Here is a 20,382-nt window from a genome sequence, read left to right as displayed (position 1 = left end):
GCGATAAATGAAAATATCTGGGGACACCCGGGTGGCGCAGCGGTTTAGCACCACCTTCGGCCCAGGGTGTGATCCCGGGATCCGGGATCGAGTCCCGCGTCGGGCTCCCGGTGCATGGAGCCTGCTCCTCCCTCTGCCTGTGTCTCTGCCTCTCTCTCGCTCTCTCTCTGTGTCTATCATCAATCAATCCATCAATCTTTTAAAATAATGATAAAAAAAAAAAAAAAAGAAAATATCTGTGCTTTCCACTGGGGACAATCCACAGGTGCTCCTGATAGTACCGTGGCTTGTTGCCAACACTCAGTTGAAGAGAAGGCTACCGGTTAGAGAGCAGCGACAACCCCCGCCAACTTCCCCGCCGTTGCAGGTCTCCCGGGCGGGGGTGCAGGAGCCCCGCCGGCCTCCCCGGGGCGCGCAGCCAGGAGAGCAGCGAGGCGCGCTCGGCGTCCTAGAGAGGACGTACGTGAGGCTCGGGCGGCGCTCCCGCGCGGTGACGCACTTCCGATCCCGCCGCGCGCGGCGCCTTTCCTGAGGTGAGCCGGGGGCTCCGGCGGCGGGTGTTGTGTGCGGGGGGCGCGCGCTGCGCCCTTCCAGGAGCTGCCCCGCGTCCCTGAAGCAGCGGTGGGGGGAGGCCGCTTTGGGGCAGGGAGGCTGCGGATGGAAAGGAGATGGCGCCGCGGGCCCGGGCCCTGCCGGTCGCTGCTTAGCCAACAGCTGAGGGGCGGCCGCTGCCCTGGGCCCCCGGATGCGGCCCTAAAGGAGACGAGCGTCGGCCCCCCTCGGGGGGCTTTCAGTCCAACGGGAACGTCACCTCGTAATCAAATCTGATCGCTTCACTCCACCTGTTTGTAACCCGGTAGCTGCGGCTGTGGTTTTTCGGCGGGAGACCAACCTGTACGTGCGCGCAGATCCCCGCATGGCTTCATCCTCTGCGGCGACCCCGCCGTGGCTTGGCGGCACGCGGTCTCGGCTGTGCTGCAGCCTTGGCTTTTCACCTCCACGGCATGCGTGGTTAACCTAGTCAGTTCCTACCCCTAAGTCGTCCGGTCTACGATAATCACAGTTGTGATCTTGAAGTTACTTACGAGAATCTCCGATTAATGTGCGCCTTTCCTTTAGTCTAGACAAAGCTCCAGGCCAGAAGGTCACACCCGTGTTTCCTCTCTCCACCGTATCTCACGCTTGGCCTGGAATGAATGAAGTATCTGATAAATGTTTGTTGGGTGAAGAAAGCACAGACTAATGCAAATACATCCTCTCAAACTTGGAGACGTGGTCTACAGGACAGCGAACACCGTGTGAGTGGAGGGTTTAACGGGAAACCTCTACCTGGTTTGTAGAGGATGATCTGAAGGATGATCTAGCATCACCGAGGGGAGGAAGGGGCAGGCTGCGGGAGAGTGTTGTAGGCAGACCGTATCAGTTACAGAGGTCCTGAGGTTGGAGAAGAGTAGTTCGTACAGAGGCAACAGTAAGCACAAAGGCCCTGAGTTTCGTAGTACAGGGAACTGAAGGGAGGCCAGAGTGGCTAAACAGGAGGGTGGCAGATGAGGCTAGCAGGAGGTTACAGAGTGCAGTGAGGTTAGGGAAGATGCTGGCCTTGGGGCAGAATGTGACTGTTGAGCAAGAAAACAGAGTGTCGTAGGGGACGATGTAATTAAAGTAACAACCCAGCGTTTGGGCGTGCTGAGGTGGCCTTTCCGGGCCCTTTGCTAATCAGTTTCGGTCATCGCTGGGTCCTAGAACAGAGTGGTGAACAAGATGCCTGCCTTGAGATCCAAGAAAAGGAAGACTTACTCTGTGATTCTTTATCTGAACTTTCTTGGTGACAGCTCTCCCCATGTGAACCTCAGAATTACTTTATCGGGTTCTAAGAGATCCTTTTGGGATTATGATTGGAAGTGATCTAGTGTAGTTAACTAAAAACGTGGCCTTTGGAATCTGGCACATCTGGTTGGAATCCAGGTTCATCCACCACCTTATGAAGAAAATTATTCTCATAGCCTTGTTTTCTCATTTGGGAGAAAGAAAATTCAGAGGATGAAAGTGGACACTGAATGAAGGGATATGTATTTTACATCCAATAACCTATATCTCTATATATATTTATGTATTTTTTTTTTACTTTTTATGTTTCTCAGTAAAAGTTTTGTTTAATTTCATTTGTTTATTTGACAGAGCACAAGAGTACGAGCAGGGGGAGGAGCAGGGGGAAAGGGACAAGTGGACTCCACCAAGCAGGGAACCCAATGTGAAACTGGATACCACGACACCTAGATCATGACCTGAGCTGAAATCAAGAGTCAGATGCTTAGCCAGCTGAGCCCCCCAGGTGTTCCAAACGTTTATTTTTAAGAAAAAAGATCTAGATATCCTCTTGTTAGGTTTTGCTTTAGTTTTGTTTAGTTTTGGTTTTAGTATTGTTTTACTCTTTGTGTACTTCCATTCCCCCTGTTCTTACGTCTTACCCAGGACAGGCAGCGTTGCTTGATGGTGGTAGGCTCTGGTGCCCGAGGGCAAGTTACTTACCCTTTGAAAATCTGTTTCTTCCAAATTCAAACTTGTATGGTGTGGGTTGAAAGAAGAAACACATGCCACTTATCCAGTGGGCATTGAGTAAATGATGGCTGCTATTGTTATTGCCACAGGTTTCTGGGTTTAAAGGAGAGCCTTTGGCTGGGCCAGGCTCACTCATGGTTCTCTTTGCTTCTTCCCTCAGCCCCTGCCCTTCACTGAGAGGGAGACCAGGTGATGTCAGCCATGCCCCTGAACGCCTGGCACCAGGTGAGCTGTGACTCAGGTTAGCCTTCAGAGATCTTATTTGAAGGAAATGGGGCACGAGAGGGATAATTCTGGCAAGGCTCTTAGAACTAAAGCAGCAGGAAGGCACCTCTTGATTGTCTCCAGTATGACTAGATGTTGGGGAGAAAGCTGATGGTGAGGAGCTGAGCAGCTAGAAGCCCTGAAAACATTGGCTGGAGAGAGTGTCTGAGAAATCAGAAGTACAGCCTCCTGTTCTCCATGGATCTCTGCTGAACTGGAGAGCTCCCAGGTTCAGGAGGGACTCTCATGAAGGGATCTGTGAGAATGAGGGACTCAGGCTGGTGGTAGAAGTATCCAGTGTTCAATGGGAGTGATTGAGATCACTGAGGTTGCAAGGTTCTTGGGAGGTGGGAGCAGGGAGCTAACAGGAGGAAGACAAGAAAAGGGGGCCTCTAGCCTTTGTCCTCCTAAAGAAAGAAATTTAGGCTTCATGATCAGGACAGATGTATCGTCCTTGAGGTCAGTGCTGCTGGCTAAGGTGAGGCACCAGTAGGCTATGTTGAGGATAATCTGCACCAGGACAAATATGCTCTATGACAGGACATCTGAATTTAGGGATCCCATTAGGCCTCTGTGGTCTTGAGCCAATCACTTGAACTCTGTATTTTGATGGACTTCATCTGTAAAGTGAACGTTAAGTACTTTGCATTTGTGGGACTGGCCAATTCCTTTCTTGGGTTGTAGTTCACTTTTTGACTAGGGAGTTTCTAGGTGCTGATTACCATTTCCTCGTGCTGAGACTTATTTATCCAGTAACTTAGCACCCATGAACCATATCCCAAGTCCCAATCTTGGATTTCTGACATTTGGTAGGTCCTTCTCCCTGAATTTAATTGATGCAGTATCTTCCCTGTAGCTTCCACCCTCTTCTGATCTTCTATAAGTACGGGTGAGTTGTTGACTCAATCTCCCTTGATACCACTTCTAGAGAGGCACCAAGTCCAACTTCTGCTTGCTGTCTCTTCCGCTTGTCCCATATATGTTGTCATCATTCAGGTTTCGTCATTTTTTCCCTGGGATTTTGTTAGCAGAGCATTCCAGCTAGTTTATGTATACTCTCATGCCTCCCCCTCTCACTACTTATCACCTGATGCAGCTCAGTTTCCTGAGCTTTGATTTTATCCTGTAGTCCAGGCTTTTCAAACTTTAGTGTGTCCAGGATCACCTGGAGGGCTCATTAAGGCAGAAATTGCTCTCAGGTGGGGCCTACCAGTTTGCTTTCCAAAAAGTTCTCAGGTGTTGCTGTTGCTGCTCCTTCTCCTCCTCCTGCTTCTGCTGGGAGGGGGATACACTTTGATAACCACTATTGTAGTTAGTGCTGACTCATTAAGTCATTGAGTTTATTGGGTTATGTTGTCATTTTAAATAGATCATTGTATGTGTTGGCAGAGGATGGATTCAGTGCAAGACAGCCTGGAATTGGAGCTGTTTAAGTGTTCCCAGCTGTTGAGCTAGTGTACTGATTGTATGAGGGTGAAGAAGAGTCAGATGCCAGAAATATTTAGGCAATGAAACTGGCAGGATCTGATTACCAACTGCATATGAGAAATGACCAGGGCCTGGGGTGAGTTAGTCTAGGTGAATCTCAAGTTCTAGTGTAGGAGTCTGGGCTGAAATTGGTACTGTTAATTGAGATAGGGAAACAAAATTGTCAGTGCCAATGAGTTTATATGATTTAGAAAAGTTAGTTTTGGTTGGAAGATAAGTTTGGTGTAGTTGGTGGGTCAGCCATGTTAGGTCACCAGGCAGTCTGAGGCAGTGCTGGAACTAGTGGAAGATGGGGATCTGCAGCATCAATGGAGGTGTTAGAAGGTAGGAGGATATTCATTGCATGTTCAGGTAACCAGTTTGATACCAAAGTCTGAAGAGTAGATAGAGGATCTAAACAAGATGCTGGTGCTTTCTAGGAAGGTAGAGCTGGAACTGTCAGAGAAGAGAAAGGGGCTGGTGAAAAATCTTGAAATTTGGTTGATAGGAACTATTATAGATTGTCTTGGAGATATACAGAAGAGCAGCTAAAAGAGCTGCCCAGTAGCAATTTGATTCCAAGAGCAAATTCTCCTAGGAAGACCCATCAGGAAGTCTCTCAGAAATGACTGCTCTGGGCGGCTCTAAGCTCTCTGCTGATCATTCTTAAGAACAAGCAGAGGTGGGGGTTGGATGAGACTGGCTCATCACTCCAGACCACGATGCTGTTCTTGTTAAGTGGGCTTGAGGTTTGGGGCAGAATGAGCATGTGTGGATACAGATGGATTACCTGGGTGCTGAGGCAGTGAAGGGGGAATGGGTGGGTCCTGACATGCCACCTGTGAGTGGGTGTCTAAACTGATTGAAGCTCATGTCCATTTGTAGGTGTAACAATGAAAGATTAAAAGTATTTATAGGGATCCCTGGGTGGCGCAGCGGTTTAGCCCCTGCCTTTGGCCCAGGGCGTGATCCTGGAGACCCGGGATCGAATCCCACGTCAGGCTCCCGGTGCATGGAGCCTGCTTCTTCCTCTGCCTGTGTCTCTGCCTGTCTCTCTCACTGTGTGCCTATCATAAATAAATTAAAAAAAAAAAAAATAAAAGTATTTATAAAACCAAAGAATTTGCTTTAGGAAGTTTAACTAATGCAAGATTTTCCAGGGTTTTTGAAATGCTACCATGTTTTATATTAGTACATTTCGTGTCCTAATGGAAGCTCTTCCATCAGAGAAGTGTCAGACTTTTGGCTGTAAAAAGTCATTTAATGGTCTAACATCCATTTCCTTCATTTTTTCTCATTAGCCATCCCTAAAAGGACCTCTCCCTCATACTGTCCCCTGTGCTCTGCACTCTGTCCCTGAGTCAGAGAATTGGCTCTGGGACAGCAGGAACCTCTTGTTTTAGGAGTTGGTGACCTTTAAGGACGTGGCTGTCTACTTCACCCAGACAGAATGGGCTGGACTTTCTCCTGCACAGAAGGCCCTGTACAGAAGTGTGATGCTGGAGAATTATGGGAACTTGACATCCCTGGGTAAGGTTGCTGGAACTCAGCTCTGTTCTCTGCTGTTTCCTTCCTTGTTCTCTTCTAATAGACTGTGCAGTATGGGAGGGAATGGTTGTCTCTGGTATCCTCCACTCTGGCTCCAAGGCTGAGACCAAATGACCCACTTCAAAGATTGCTGGGTATGAAGAGATCTTGGGTCAGTTTGGTCACCATGTATGGAATTGCTATCCCCTGGTAAGAGTATGTCCCATCCTCCAGGGGCTCTGCCAAGTAAGGAATACATAGTTTGTGTTACTAGAGCTAAGATCTTAGCTTGTGTAGGGAAGGGTGTGACCCCTTCTCTGTGTTTGCATTTGTCTTATAGGATCTCACTAACTTACATTACTCTAAAGTAGAAAGGGATCGCAAATGCTCGATTCCTTCTTGATCAGATCTTGGCTTTTCCCAATCCTGAGCTGCCTTCTGTGGATCTTACTCTTAGGGAGGCTCTTGGGGTTTTCCTTCTTTTGATACAGCAGACACACAGCTGAAAGGTGCCATTTTCTCTCCTTTTCAGGATACCCAGTTCCCAGACCTGCTCTGGTCTCCCTTCTGGAGGGAGGGAATTTGCCTTGGGGCTTGGAGGCACAGAATAACCCATCTGCAGAGAGGTCCAAAGGCATCTGTAAAGGTAAGCAAGGAAGCTTTAGAACTGGCAACTATGGGGATCCCTGGGTGGCGCAGCGGTTTGGCGCCTGCCTTTGGCCCGGGGCGTGATCCTGGAGACCCGGGATCAAATCCCACGTCAGGCTCCCTGCATGGAGCCTGCTTCTCCCTCTACCTGTGTCTCTGCCTCTCTGTCTCTCTCTGTGTGACTATCATGAATAAATAAATAAAATCTTTAAAAAAAAAAAAAAAAAGAAAAAAAAAAAGAACTGGCAACTATGGAGCTGTATAGAGCAGTATGTTTTAAAATGAACCATGCTGGGAAGGATTTAAATAAAATGGATGATTTCTCTTAACAAGTAAAATATGAAACCTTTCCCATTAATTTTAACTGTCACCATGATAACAAGTTCCCTTTAGTAAGTTTCATGTGATTTTTTTAATCCATTACTCCTTCCTGAGTTTCAGCATTTCCTATCTCAGTGGTTCTTGTTCTTTGGACAGGATGGATTTGTTCAAAAGCGGTTTTCAGCACTTGACACATGCCAAGCTTTATTTAAGAAGCTCTGGAGGATACATGCTATGGAGACAGATGTAAAGAGCTTTAAAAAAAAAAAAAAAAAGTGCGTTAGGTGCTGTTGTTGATATATAGGTAGTGGGCTGTGGGAGCACAGCAGGAGGAGAAATTCTCATTTAGAAGCTTAAGTAAGCTCCTTCATTGGCAGGCTATTTGTTCCAAATTTGACTTATGACAATGGATCCCATGTGGAAAAAAAGAAGGTAGATATCTGGCCTAAGAAAAGGAGTAGAGGATCCAATAAATTGTTGGGAAGAATGTTAACAGTTTAATGTTCAGGGATAGTTGCCTGGGGAGCATTTTTTAAAATGGATATTTCTGGAGCACCTACAAGTATTTGTCTTTTCTAGTAAGCAGTTGAAGAGCATGAAGCTTAGGACTCAAAGCCCAAGTAAGACTTCCTGGAATCTGGGGCTGGCAGAGTCTATAATACACCCTGACCCCATTTACTCAGGTGGTTTAGAAGAATATAGTTGGTGTATCTTACCCACCCAGCCTTGTGTGGAAAGTCTAGAATGCAGAGTTTGTGGTGGACCTGAAGGCTCTATCCTAAAGAACTTAGGGCGTGGAAACAGGAAATGATAGAGCTGGTAAAAGCAAACAAGGAGCAGGAACAGTGACCCCTGCCACAGTGACCTTGCCTCTAGTGACATAGGCCCGTATTTAATTGTATTTGCAAAATATTATCATGGTGTGTGCTTTGGATTGAGCTGAAGGAAATTGAAAGCATAGAATCTCGTTAAACCATTACTATATGTCAGGTGTTAACTTTTGAGTGAGGGAATTGGATAGGGGACAGTGACAGTGCAAAAATGGAAGAGGAAAGACCCGATCTTACCAAAACTTATCCATCAAAGAGGAGAGTTGAATCAGATAATACTGGGAAGTCATGACATAAAAGAAGCTATTTAAATACATGTGAATTCAGATCTGAGCACAGAATCTGAGGTTCGTTTAGAATATGTATAAATGGATGGCCAGAACAAGCCATGAGAAAACAGGTGTAGAGTCTGAGATTAATGTCAGATCTACAGGGGTAGATGTGAGTGTACTCTACCAGAGTTTTAATTGAAATGACCCCCAGAGGGGCACCTGGGTGGCTCAGTGGTTGAGCATCTGCCTTTGGCTCAGGCAGTGATCCTGGGGTCCTGGGATCCAGTCCTGCTTGGGCTCCCTGCATGGAGCCTGCTTCTCCCTTTGCCTATGTCTCTGCCTGTCTCTATGTCTCTCATGATTAAATAAATAAAATCTTAAAAAAAAGAAAAAAAAAGACACCTAGAGAGAAAAAGGGGCTGAAACTTAAATATTAAGAATATTAAGGGATATTTAATTCTAAGAGGGAAGTGAATATAGGCAGAGGAGGGTTCCCAAGAGGGAACAAGGAACTAAAGGCAAGGGTAGGAGTTTCAGGGTGGATACTTCATAGAGAAGGAGTAAATGAGATAATGAAATTGAGGCAGCATTTTAGATAAGTTTATTTTGGTAAGTTTAGAAATGAAATATAAGGGACGCCTGGGTGGCTCAGTGGTTGAGTGTCTGCCTTTGGCATGGGATGTGATCCTGGGATCAGGATTTGAGTCCCGCATCAGGCTCTCCGTAGCCTGCTTCTCCCTCTGCCTATGTCTTTGCCTCTCTCTCTCTGTCTCTCATGAATAAATAAATAACATCTTAAAAAATTAAATATAAGTGTACCAATTCTTTTTTTATTATGAAATGAAATATAAGTGTACCAACTCTTTTTTTATTATGAGCTTCAGCAGGTTTTAGATTTTGTATCACAACCCTGTATACTACTCATTATGTACTTTGAGACTTGATTATCAAGAGATAAAACTTACCTTGGCATTGCAATGTATGTGAATTCTGTTCTAGGTTAGGCTAGTGTATTTCATTTGAAAAAGTGTTTGATAGTTAATACTGTGTCACTTTCACAACTAATGGGTAGGCAGTTTGAAAGACACTACTATAAAAAAAGTTGGATGTGAAGGGATGACTGTTAAGCCCAAGATTTGAGGATCTGCAGAAAGAGGTTGGTGATGAAGAGGAGGGATGATACATCTGGTAGGGAGCAGTGTAGCAGGGGAAGGGAGGAGATGGCATCAGGGATGATTGAGAAACGTGAGACTTGAGAGGGTAGTGGATGGCTTGAGATGAGTGGGTGTGACGTTGAGGGCACTGCATCTGGGCAGCTTTTTTCTTTCAGCAGGAAGGTGGGGGTAATGGCTAGAGACCTAGGAAGGTGATTGCTTGGAAGACTTGCTGTGAGGATCCTGATCTAGATGATGGTAGAGTAGGGGCAGCAGGAAAATAAAGAAGTCATCGATTGTTCAGTCCTGGTTTTATAACTGAGCACCCTAGTAGCAAGAAGGTGGTGTGAGAGCCCATCACTGGGTCCAGTTGTCTCGATCACTGTCTTCCAGACTAGACCTTACCCTGTTGACTTAAGTCTCCAATGTCTCTTCTCCCATTGCCTTTCTCTAAGGGCTCTTATTCCCTTGACTCACACTTGAAGGATGAACTTGATTAATGAGCCAATTAACCCAGATAACCCAGATTAATGTTAAAACAAAATTAGCCCAACATTTTATATAAAATAGATTGACTTTAAGTGAAGCAAAAGGGCATCCAGTCTTGGAACACAAATGCCATTTTATGGTGGTTTGTTTTCTTTTTGCTAAAATGAGAAGAACTACTCTACAGTTTTGGTGTATCTAAGTAAACTCTGTTCTTCCCTTTCCAAATAAAGTCTGTGCATGTTTGAGATTCAGACTTTTCTGAGAGTCTGATAACAAGACAGGAATTGCCAGCAGTTTTAGCGAGTTCATTGTCTTCTGTGGACCTAAAGTTAACAACCTCTGGGGGATGTCCTACAGTTAGGAACCTCTGAGTGTAATCTTCTCTCTGTGTCTTGTCACAGCCTAGTGCCTGTAATGCTCAGTGTTTCCAGGCTTTTGGGCCATTTGCAGGGTATGAATTTTTTTAAAGAACCATCTTTGTATTCTGACTCTGTTCTATTGTACTTTCTGACTCTGAGTCTTGCCAGCCCAGTGTCACCACTTGATCTTAGGGCCTGTGCCTTTGGTGTTTTGTTGGCCTATGAATATATTAAGGTCAAAAGGTACTAGAATGTACCAGAGAGAAGTCATTCAAAAAGTATGGAGTCTGGAAAAGCTTAGGAAGCAATCTGATTATGTGCTGTGTATATCGATACCCTGTTTCTCCTTGACTATTCTGTGTGATATTTGGCACTTTCATTTTAGTATCCTGGTGTTGCTAGCAGTCTGATGTGGAGGTTGTAATAGTAATCTCTAAAGGCCCTCTCATTTTTTATGCTCTTTTGTTTGTAGCATAATTCTCAGGTGGCATTTGTGTTTTCTGTTGTATTAGGTACTGAGACCAACGTTGACAATGAACCCACATCAACACAGGGAATTTCTGAAGAAAGAGATGTGATGTTGTCACATGGTTTGCAGAAGAATGTTGTTCAGGGAACCAACTTTCTAGAAACCTGTGAACCACAAAAGCACCAGGAAATTCCCACAGTGAAAAATATTAAAGAAAAGGTTCCAAGAATCCACTGTGCAAGGAAAACGTTCAGATGTGAGGAGTGTGGGAAATGCTTCAGTTATTTTTCTTACTACGTTAGACACCAGAGAATCCATACTGGGGAGAAACCCTTTGAGTGTAATGAGTGTGGAAAAGCCTTTAATGGCAATTCTTCATTAATTCGGCACCAGAGAATCCACACTGGAGAGAAACCCTATCAATGTGAAGAGTGTGGGAGAGCCTTTAATGATAATGCAAATCTGATCAGGCATCAGAGAATCCACAGTGGGGACAGGCCCTATCTCTGTGGAGAGTGTGGAAACAGTTTTACCAGTAGTTCTGAGTTTGTTATACATCAGAGAATCCACACTGGGGAGAAACCTTATGAGTGTAATAAGTGTGGAAAAGCTTTTGTTGGTAATTCACCACTACTTCGACATCAGAAAATTCATATTGGAGAGAAACCCTATGAGTGTAATGAGTGTGGCAAAAGCTTTGGAAGGACTTCTCATCTAAGCCAACATCTACGTATTCACACAGGGGAAAAGCCTTATTCTTGTAAAATATGTGGGCAGGCCTTTAATTTTCATACAAAACTAACTCGGCACCAGAGAGTCCACAGTGAAGAGAAACCCTTTGACTGTATAGATTGTGGAAAAGCCTTTAGTGCTCAGGAACAATTAAAAAGGCATCTAAGGATCCATATTCAGGAATCTTCATATTTATGTGATGAGTGTGGAAAAGTCTTCACTAGCAGAAGAAATCTTCTTTATCATCAAAGAAGCCATACTACAGAGAAACCCTATGAGTGTGTCAAGTATGAAAAAACCTTTAGGACTTCCAAGCTAGGTCATCATGAGCATGTCTGCCCTGGAGAGAAACCTGTCCTGGACATTTGTCATTTTGGCCTCCCAGAATTTTTCACCCCCTTTTACTGGTAATAATACACTAAATTTCCTTTCGGATATCATCTTCCACTCAGGAGCAGGATGTGTGACACAGGCCCGGGTCAGCTGCACATTTTTTTCCCTAAGCCATAGCTATAGGTTCAAATGTCAGTAGTTTACCTAAGATGATCCAGTTATAGCTCTAGGACTTGGCAAGAGTTAATAGGAAGAAATACTCTTCTCTTTTTCCCTTAGTCTTAAAGCTGAGAGGAACTCTTAGATTCTTGTGGAGGCTGAGGAGGAAGTCAGCACAACAAAAGACAAATCAGAGTTGAGGAGTAATCACCCTCAAAGTTTCTGTTTGAACAACTACTTTAAACCATATCTGAAGCCAGAAATACATCTGGGTTTTTGAGTTCCAGTAACCAACACATTTAACTTTGTTTTTGTTGTCTTTTTGTTCACGCAAGCTTAGGATAGGTTTTCTTCCCTTGCAGGAGAGCTTTATCGGTGTAACAAAAATCTTCAGGGATAACAAACCTGATGGAGAAATGTTTTATGTATATGATGTGTGGGAAAGCCGTTAGCTATAGTTCCAGCAGTCCTCGTGATTGTAACAAGAATGGAAAACCCCTTGTAATGCAAGAGCCTGGGCTGCATCAGGGTACCAGTATATAGAAGTTCTAGCTACTTAAGCTCTGCGATGGAAGTTTCATTGTTACTGCAAAACTATGTCTGCATCAATGAGTCCATTCTCAAGGTAAGTCTTAACTATGAAACCAAAAGCTACTGCTCATAAAGCTTTCATTCTTTTTACTCCTTTTTTTTTTTTTTTTTTTTTTTTAAAGATTTTATTTATTTATTCATGATAGTCACAGAGAGAGAGAGAGAGAGAGGCAGAGACACAGGCAGAGGGAGAAGCGGGCTCCATGCACCGGGAGCCCGACGTGGGATTCGATCCCGGGTCTCCAGGATCGCGCCCTGGGCCAAAGGCAGGCGCCAAACCGCTGCGCCACCCAGGGATCCCTTTTTACTCCTTTTTATTTGGGATGGATGCTATTCTAGGGATTACACTAGTAAATGCCAGGCTATTTTGGCATTTACAGCATGCCATTGACCAGTTTCTCTAAAATAGCATGCCCACCTTGCCCTGTGATTTGTTAGTGGGCCAAGGAAACCCTTTCGGTCTCTCATAAGAGAGAGTGCTGAGGGATCTCAGTAGGAAACCAAAGAGCTGGCTGGCCCTTTTCCTTAGATGATTATTGTAATCTGCTTCCTGTGTTGTTTTGCTTCCAACCATTGTAGCAATTAGCCTGCAGCATTCCAGACTCCTGGGACTCCAGGATCACGCCCTGAGCCAAAGATAGATGCTTAACCACTGAGCCACCCAGGCGTCCCAGTGGACTTCTTTATTGAGTAATCAACATCCATGGTCCCTGACCCCCATAGCCACTGTCAGGAAGCCCCCCTCCAACTGAGTAGCCATCTTTGATTTAGTCTGTGGTTAGTGTATTAGTTTCCTGTGGCTCTGTGACAAATCACCACAAATGTAGTGGCAGAAAACAAAAGAAGTTTATTCTCAGTTCTGGAGGCCAGAAGTCTGAAACTATTTTGTTGGGCTGTAATCATGGTGTTGGGAGAGTTTCGCTCCCTGAGGTGGCTCTAGGGCAGAATCTCTGCCTTGTCTCTTCTAGCTTCTAGTGGGGGCCAACATTCCTTAGCTTGTAGCCACATCACTCCTCAATCTCTGCTTTTGTTTTCACATCACACCCTCACTGTATCTAATCTCCATTTGCTTCTCTCATAAGACACTTGTGGCATTTAGGACTCACCCAGATGATCCACAATACACCAGCAAAACCTGCCATTTAAAGTCACATTTACCAGGTTCCAGAAATCAGGACCTGGTGTCTTTGGTTGGCTGTTATTCAGATACACAAATGAGATAGAAGAGGAAAGAAATTAACATTGAGCAATGCCTGAATCCCAGGCCATACTGTATGCACTTTAAGTGAAACAACATATAGTATTTACAATAACTATGTGCTTTTACTCCATTTTTCAGATCAATGAATGGAGTTTCAGGAAAATGCAGTGATTGCCCAGTGTCTCCTAGCTAGTCCTTGAAGGAGCCAGGACTCCTCAGTAGGCTTCCTACTAGGTCACACTGAGTTGAAAGCTGGCTGCTAAGTGTTTTACACTTACCACGTGTTAAGTTAGTGCACTTGGTAACACGAAATGAACTTACCTGTTTGTTTCTTTTTCATTTCCTGCCCACCATCTATATTGCATTTTTACATGACCTGAAGATACAAAACACGTTGTGCTATTAGCAGCTTGCTGATTTAATGTGGTTTGTAAAGTGGCCAAATGAGGTCATTCAGGGAATACTACCTCCAGGAACCAGAAGTACTTGGTTTGGCTGTTGATGTAGTTTCTGCTTTTTTACCATTATCATCAATGTGATCTCTTGTTTTTTAATTGGAATATTTAACCATTTGTATTTGATATACTTCTTAGGTTTAAGTCTGTCATCTTGTTATTTGTTTTCTGTTTGCCCCATAGTTCTCCCTACTACCCCATTTCCTGCCCTTTTTTTTGGATCAGTTAATTTTTTGTGATTTCATTTTATCTCCTTTTCTGGCTGTTTAGCTATAACAGTTTTTGTTTTAGGGTTTCTGTAGGATTTAGACTATATTTCTTAAACTTAGCATACTTTACCTTTAAGTAATATTATACCACTTCACGTATAGCATAAAAACCTGTGTATATAGGTTTTTATATATATACATATATAATACATAAAAACCTGTATACATATACATACAAGTTTTTATGCTAAATACATATAAAAATGTAGTTGCATTTCTCTTCTCCTGACCTTTTAAGTCTGCTTGAAGTTGTCCCACCATTTATGATCTCATTTATTATTTAGTTAGACTTCTAATTTTGAGATGACCATAGATCGACATGCAGTTATAAGAAATAATATGGAGAGTTTCCATGTATTTTTTACCCAGTTTTCTCCAAAGGTAACATCTTGCAAAACTAAAGTACAAGACAACAGTCAGGATACTGACAGGGATACAGTCAACATACTGCGTACTTCCCTATTCACAGGGATCGCTTGTGTTACCCTTCTATAGCCACCCATAACCCTCTCCTTCACTCCTGGAAGCCACTAACCTATTCTCTATTTCCTTTTTAAAAGTCATTTTAAGACTGTTATATGAATGGTACCAGACAGTGTACAACATTTTGGGATGGGCCTTTTCACTCAGTGTAATTCTCTGGAGATTGAGATTGTATAAATAATCTATTCTTTTTAAATCTGATTGTATTCCCTAGTGTAGATATCCCACAGTTTGTTTACCCACTCACCTGTTGAAGGACATCTTAGTCATTTCTAGTTTTTGGCTATTGTGAATGGAGCTGCTATAGACATTTGTATATAGGTTGTTGTGTGAAAGTAAGTTTTCGTTTGTCCTTAATTAAATGCCCAGAAGTGCTGGGTCATGTGATAATTGCATGTTTGGTTTCCTAAGAAACTGACAGACCTTTTTCCAGTGTGACTGCACCATTTTATTTTACATTTCCACCAGTAACGTGAATGATGCAGGTGCTCTGCATCCTTGCCAGCAGTTGATGTTGTCACTATTGTTTTGTTTCAGTCATTCTGATAATTATGTTAATGATTTTGTGGTTTAATTTTATTTCCCTAATGGCTAGTAATATTGAACTTTTTTTTTTTTTTTTTTTGTCATCTGTGTATCTTCTTCAGTGAAGTGTTTTTTCACTTGGATTGCTTGTTTTTTTACTGTTGAGTTTTGAGAGTTCTTTATATATTCCAGAAATAAAGCAAGAAGTATGTGCTAGTACTTGTTGGATATGTGGTTTGCACATATTTTATCCTACTCTATAGCTGGTCTTTTCATCCTTTTAATAGGATCTTTTGTAGAGATTTTTTTGAAATTTGATGAAATCTAATGTATCCATTTTTTCTCTTAATGACTAATGCATTTTATGTTAGGTCTAAGAACTCTTTGCCTAACCCTAAGTCCTAAAAATTTTCTCTCTCACTTGTTTCTAAACTTTATTTTATGCTTACATTTTGACATTTTTACATAATTTCACTTTTATGTCTGTGATCAATTTTGGGTTTATAAATTGTGATACCTAGGTTGAATTTCATTTTTCCCTTATGGATGTCCAGTTGCTCTACCACTGTTTCTTGAAAAAGCCATCTTTCCTCTATTGAATTGCTTGTGCACTTTTTTAAAAGAAATAAGTTGAACATATTCGTATAGGTCTATTTCTGGGTTCTTCATTCTGTTTCATTGATCTATGTGTATATTCCTCTTCCAATAACACACGGTCTTGATTGTTGTAACTACGTAATAAGACATGAAATTGGGTAGACCTAGTCCTTCCATGCTATTCTCCTTTTTCAAACTGGTTTTCTTATTATAGATCCTTTACCTTTTCATATAAATTTTTAAATAATTTTGTCTATATCTTAAAAAAATCTGCTGGAACTTGAGTATGAACTGCTTTAAACCTGTATATCAACTTGGGGAGAGCTGACCTCTTTCCTCTGCTGAATCTTCTAATCCGTGAACTTGGTATTTGTCCTCATTTGTTTAGATCCGCTTTGATTTCTTTCATCAGCATTTTGTGGGTTTCAACATGGAAGTCCTATGCATGTTTTATTAATGCTTATTTATTTTTAATTTTCTCTATGTGTTTCTTTCTGGATAGTTTTTACTGCTATGACTTCAAGTTCACTACATTTTTAAAAAAGGTATTTTTAAAAAATATCTACTCCTAATTCTGTCCAATGACTTTTTATTGTACATTACAGTTCTCATCTCTGGAAGTTTGATTTAGATCATTTCTATATTTTCCATGTCTCTACTTAATTTTATAATCTGTGATGTGGTTATAATAACTTTTATTTTTTTTTATTTTTTTATTTTATTTATTTTTTATTTATTTTTGTTATAATAACTTAAATGCCATTGTCTCCAAATTCTGTAGGGACAATTTCAGCAGTTTGCTAGGATTCATTTTTAATTTCTTAGATTATGAGTTACTAGTCCAGTAGGTAGTATTAATTTTAAACTCTGTGCTCAGGGGCATCTGGGTGGCTCAGTGTTGAATGCCTGCCTTTGGCTCAGGTCATGATCCTGGGATCCTAGGATCGAGTCCCACATCAGGCTCCCTTTGGGGAGCCTGCTTCTCTCTCTGCCTCTCTCTCTCTGTGTCTCTCATGAATAAATAAATTTAAAAAATATTTTTTAAAAAACAATAAAAAATAAGGGATTCCTGGATGGCTCAGCGGTTTAGTGCGTGCCTTTGGCCCAGGGCGTTATCCTAGAGTCCCGGGATCGAGTTCCGCATCAGCTTCCCTGCATGGAGCCTGCTTCTCCCTCTGCTTGTGTCTCTGCCTCTTTCTCTGTGTCTCTCATGAATAAATAAATGAAATCTAAAAATATATATATAAATAATTTAAAAATAAACTGTGCTCAGTAATACAGACTATGATTATAAATTCTTAGGGGACATCCCCACTATCACTCCAAAACCTAGGCAAGGACTATAACCTTTGTTATCTCTCTTTGCTAGTGGGAAGATTTTTTTTTTTTTTTCTAATTTTTACTTTCATGAGTCCAGGCATTTGGTTGGTTGTGGTGTGTGTGTGTGTGTGTGTGTGTGTGTGTAGCCCCAGTTCCTCCTTGCGTCATGTGGCTTCCTGAATATTATAATTCAACCTCTGCAGATATCAAGATCTTCAAATTTCTACTATTTCTGGTCGTGTTGGCCAAAGCAGTGAGGGCAGCTAAACTCTGGTTTTAGTTTCTTGTTCAGTTTTGGTACCTGGGTATATTTTCCTGTGAGCTAAAATGATGTTTTAAATTATATCTTATCCTAAATTTCTAGATAACTAGTTTATATCATTCACTATATTGCCTTAAATGAAACACTGCCTAGAGATATTTTTGGTCTCAAAATCATTGCTATAGTAATATAGTTAATGCTATTATTCCTTTAACACTTGTCTGGTATATCCATTCTTTAACTTTCAGTCCTTTTGCATTTTTATGTTTTGGTAGTACCTAATAAATATATAACATTTTTTCCCTAGATGAACGTTAGGATCATTTCACGAGTTCCAAAACAAATCCTGTTATTGGGATGCCTGGGTGGCTCAGTGGTTGAGTGTCTGCCTTCAGCTCAGGGCATGATCCCCCGGGGGTCCTGGGATCGAGTTCCGTATCGGGCTCCTTGCATGGAGCCTGCTTCTATCTCTGCCTCTCTCTCTGCCTCTCTCTCTGCCTCTCATGAATAAATAAAATCTTTAAAACAAAACAAATCTGTTGTGGTTTTATTTGGGTATGGCAGTTCCTCCCACTTTATTCTTTTTTTTCCCCAAAATTGTTTGAAATTGGACTTAAAGATTAAATCAAGATGAATGTCCTTTCTTTGAAAAATTACCTGTGCCTTTCTATATACAACTTCTTACTGATGGTGGCAAAGGTGATGGTGTAGTCTCCGAGTATTTAAGTTTTTCTTCATATATGTCTTATACATTTATTAATAAATGTATTAACTTTTTTGGTTGCTTTGTTGTTTTTGTAAGACCTCTCCCTGCCCTATTTCTACACATAATAGAGTGATATAGTAATTCCATTCATAATGTCCATAAGTAAAGGAAACTTTTATAATATTGAAACCTATTTGAATTCTTGGAATGAACCCCAAACAGACTTTTGTTGTTTTCTCATAATTTTCAAGAGGAGAAGCAGGCAGAACGACCTTAACTATGTCATCTTAAAACTGGAAACACCAAAAACATATTATTTAACATGAGAAGATTTGTCATTTTCTCCTGGTGGGCAGGGAGAAAGGGTTTTAGGGAGGCTCTGGGACTGCAGGGCCAGAGGGCACTTAGAGCTGAGCAGGACACTTGGCTGCAGGCCCAGCATAGAGATGAACTTCCAGAGCAGTGAAATATGAGAACCATCCTAAATTTTTAAGTATGTGCATGTGATTTTTCCATCGTCCCTCATTCCTAGAAGTATTCCATAAGGCTATGATCTTGGGTATGGGTTTGAAGAACCCACAACAGTGTGGTTAAAAGTGATTAATGCATATTTCTTATTTGTATATCATCTGAAGGTAGCAGTCCAGGGCTGGTACAGCAGCTCTATGGTATCTCCTAGCTGCTCTGTCATTCCCCAGGGACCACATCCTCATTGACATGGTTTAAGATACTCACCCCCTTGTCAGCACTCCACCTAGCTGATGGGGATACTGGGCCTGGAAGGGCATGTTCCTTCTCGTAAAGGTATGGCATCACTTTTTCTTACAGCCTGTTTGCCAGAAGCTGGTCACGTAATCACACTTGGCTGTAAAGAGGGCCAGATGTATTAGACATGAAAACCATACTAGGGCTGCCTGGGTGGCTCAGTTGGTTAAGCAGCTGCCTTTGGCTCAGGTCATGATCTCGGAGTCCTGGGTTGGAGCCCTGTGTTGGGCTCCCTGCTCAGTGGGGAGTCTGCTTCTCCCCTGCTGCTCACTCTCTCAAATCTTTTTTAAAAAATTTGGGATCCCTGGGTGGCTCAGCGGTTTAGCGCCTGCCTTTGGCCCAGGGCGCGATCCTGGAGTCCCGGGATCGAATCCCACGTCAGGCTCCCGGTGCATGGAGCCTGCTTCTCCCTCTGCCTGTGTCTCTGCCTCTCTCTCTCTCTCTGTCTATCATGAATAAAATAAAAAAAAAAAATTTAAAGAGGAGCAGGAAATGTGTTATTTTTTCTGGACTGTCTTTGGCTTGCTAGAGATTCTGTTAATATATAAGGGAAGAACAGAGATGGTCTCGGCTTCTGCAGGCCTTTTGTAACTTGGCCTGTGCATGTCCTAAGAGTTTCATGTTATTTAGGAGGCCTTATTTTCTTACCTGTAAAATTAGTGACTGGTTTATGATCCAACATTTGGGTCCAGCATTTCTGTGACACTCTGGTCTCCTAATTCCTTCCTATTTCTTTAGACAAGCCCTCAGCCCTATCTAAAGTTCTACTAAAGGAAAAAAAAAAAAAACCTTGCCAAGTGCAACATTATCCCTAGCTATCACTGCCAAATCCTGGGACTAGTTTCCTATCTGAACAAGAGAAGCTGTGTAAAGTGGTCAATTTAGGAAATAGTGATGATCAGGGTCAAGGCGAAACAGAGAAGTGCTCCTGACAGTGGTCAGTGTTGTGATTCCAGGCAGAAGATATATCCTATTTCCAGTGGCACAGACATAAAGAAGGGTTCTACTCGAGTTGGGATTGGAGTCTTAGGATCATGTCAACACGAGATATTTGTTGCATGCCTCCTTTGTGCTGGGCCTTGTGCTTTAGCTGAGGATGATGGTGTTGAACAAGATAGATACAGTCCTTGCTTCCTAGAGGGAGCAGAGAAGACAGACACTTAAACTGTCATCATTAAATAAGCACAGATGTGCCAAGTACTGAGAAATAGAGTGCTGTGATGGTATGTACCTGGGGGGCCTGCCTTATTCTAGGTGGTCAGAAAAAGCTTGTTTTCCAAGGAAAATGGGATTTGAGCCTAGACTTCAAGAAATAGATGGAGGGTGGGGATGGGAAGGGAAAGGCATCCTAGGTTTAGAGAACAGTATGTTCAGCAAGCGGGCTGAAGTTGAGAGAGGAAGAGGAATGAGGGTGGTCCGAGGCTGGAGAGCCAGGTAAGGCGGCCCACCAACCACTTTCCAGTGCTGTAGCTTTGGAGGCATCGTAGCTAGAAGATAGGCACTATCTTGGGAGGGAACAAGGATAATCTAATCCAGGGGCTTCTAGTGGTGTTTCCCTTCTGCCTTGGCTCAATTTGAAATTTTATTGGAGTGTTTTTGTTAGTGTTTGGTGGTGGTAGATGGGA

At 42.6% G+C, this 20,382-nt stretch overlaps 1 protein-coding gene across 9 annotated transcripts; it reads left to right on the top strand.

The window, feature by feature from the left end:
• Window positions 1-494: 494 nt before the first annotated feature.
• ZNF19 (zinc finger protein 19) lies at window positions 495-18,069 on the top strand. 9 transcript variants are annotated; one of them, XM_038538416.1, is made up of 7 exons: window positions 495-533; window positions 1,120-1,298; window positions 5,694-5,820; window positions 6,350-6,463; window positions 10,403-11,498; window positions 11,946-12,208; window positions 17,594-18,069. In XM_038538416.1, the coding sequence occupies exons 2-6, from the start codon at window positions 1,197-1,199 to the stop codon at window positions 11,962-11,964; spliced, it is 1,458 nt and encodes a 485-aa protein (XP_038394344.1). In that variant the 5' UTR covers window positions 495-533; window positions 1,120-1,196; the 3' UTR covers window positions 11,965-12,208; window positions 17,594-18,069. The 9 variants fall into 9 exon arrangements, with proteins under 9 accessions (XP_038394344.1, XP_038394342.1, XP_038394343.1 ...); XM_038538414.1 differs by lacking the exon at window positions 495-533 and adding an exon at window positions 548-894; XM_038538415.1 differs by lacking the exon at window positions 495-533 and adding an exon at window positions 884-1,020.
• The last annotated feature ends 2,313 nt before the right edge of the window (window positions 18,070-20,382 follow it).

Source organism: Canis lupus, chromosome 5 (assembly GCF_011100685.1).
Source record: "Canis lupus familiaris isolate Mischka breed German Shepherd chromosome 5, alternate assembly UU_Cfam_GSD_1.0, whole genome shotgun sequence".
NCBI lineage: Eukaryota > Metazoa > Chordata > Mammalia > Carnivora > Canidae > Canis > Canis lupus.
Note: the sequence above shows the minus strand (reverse complement) of the source record. Positions and strands in the feature narration are given on the sequence as shown.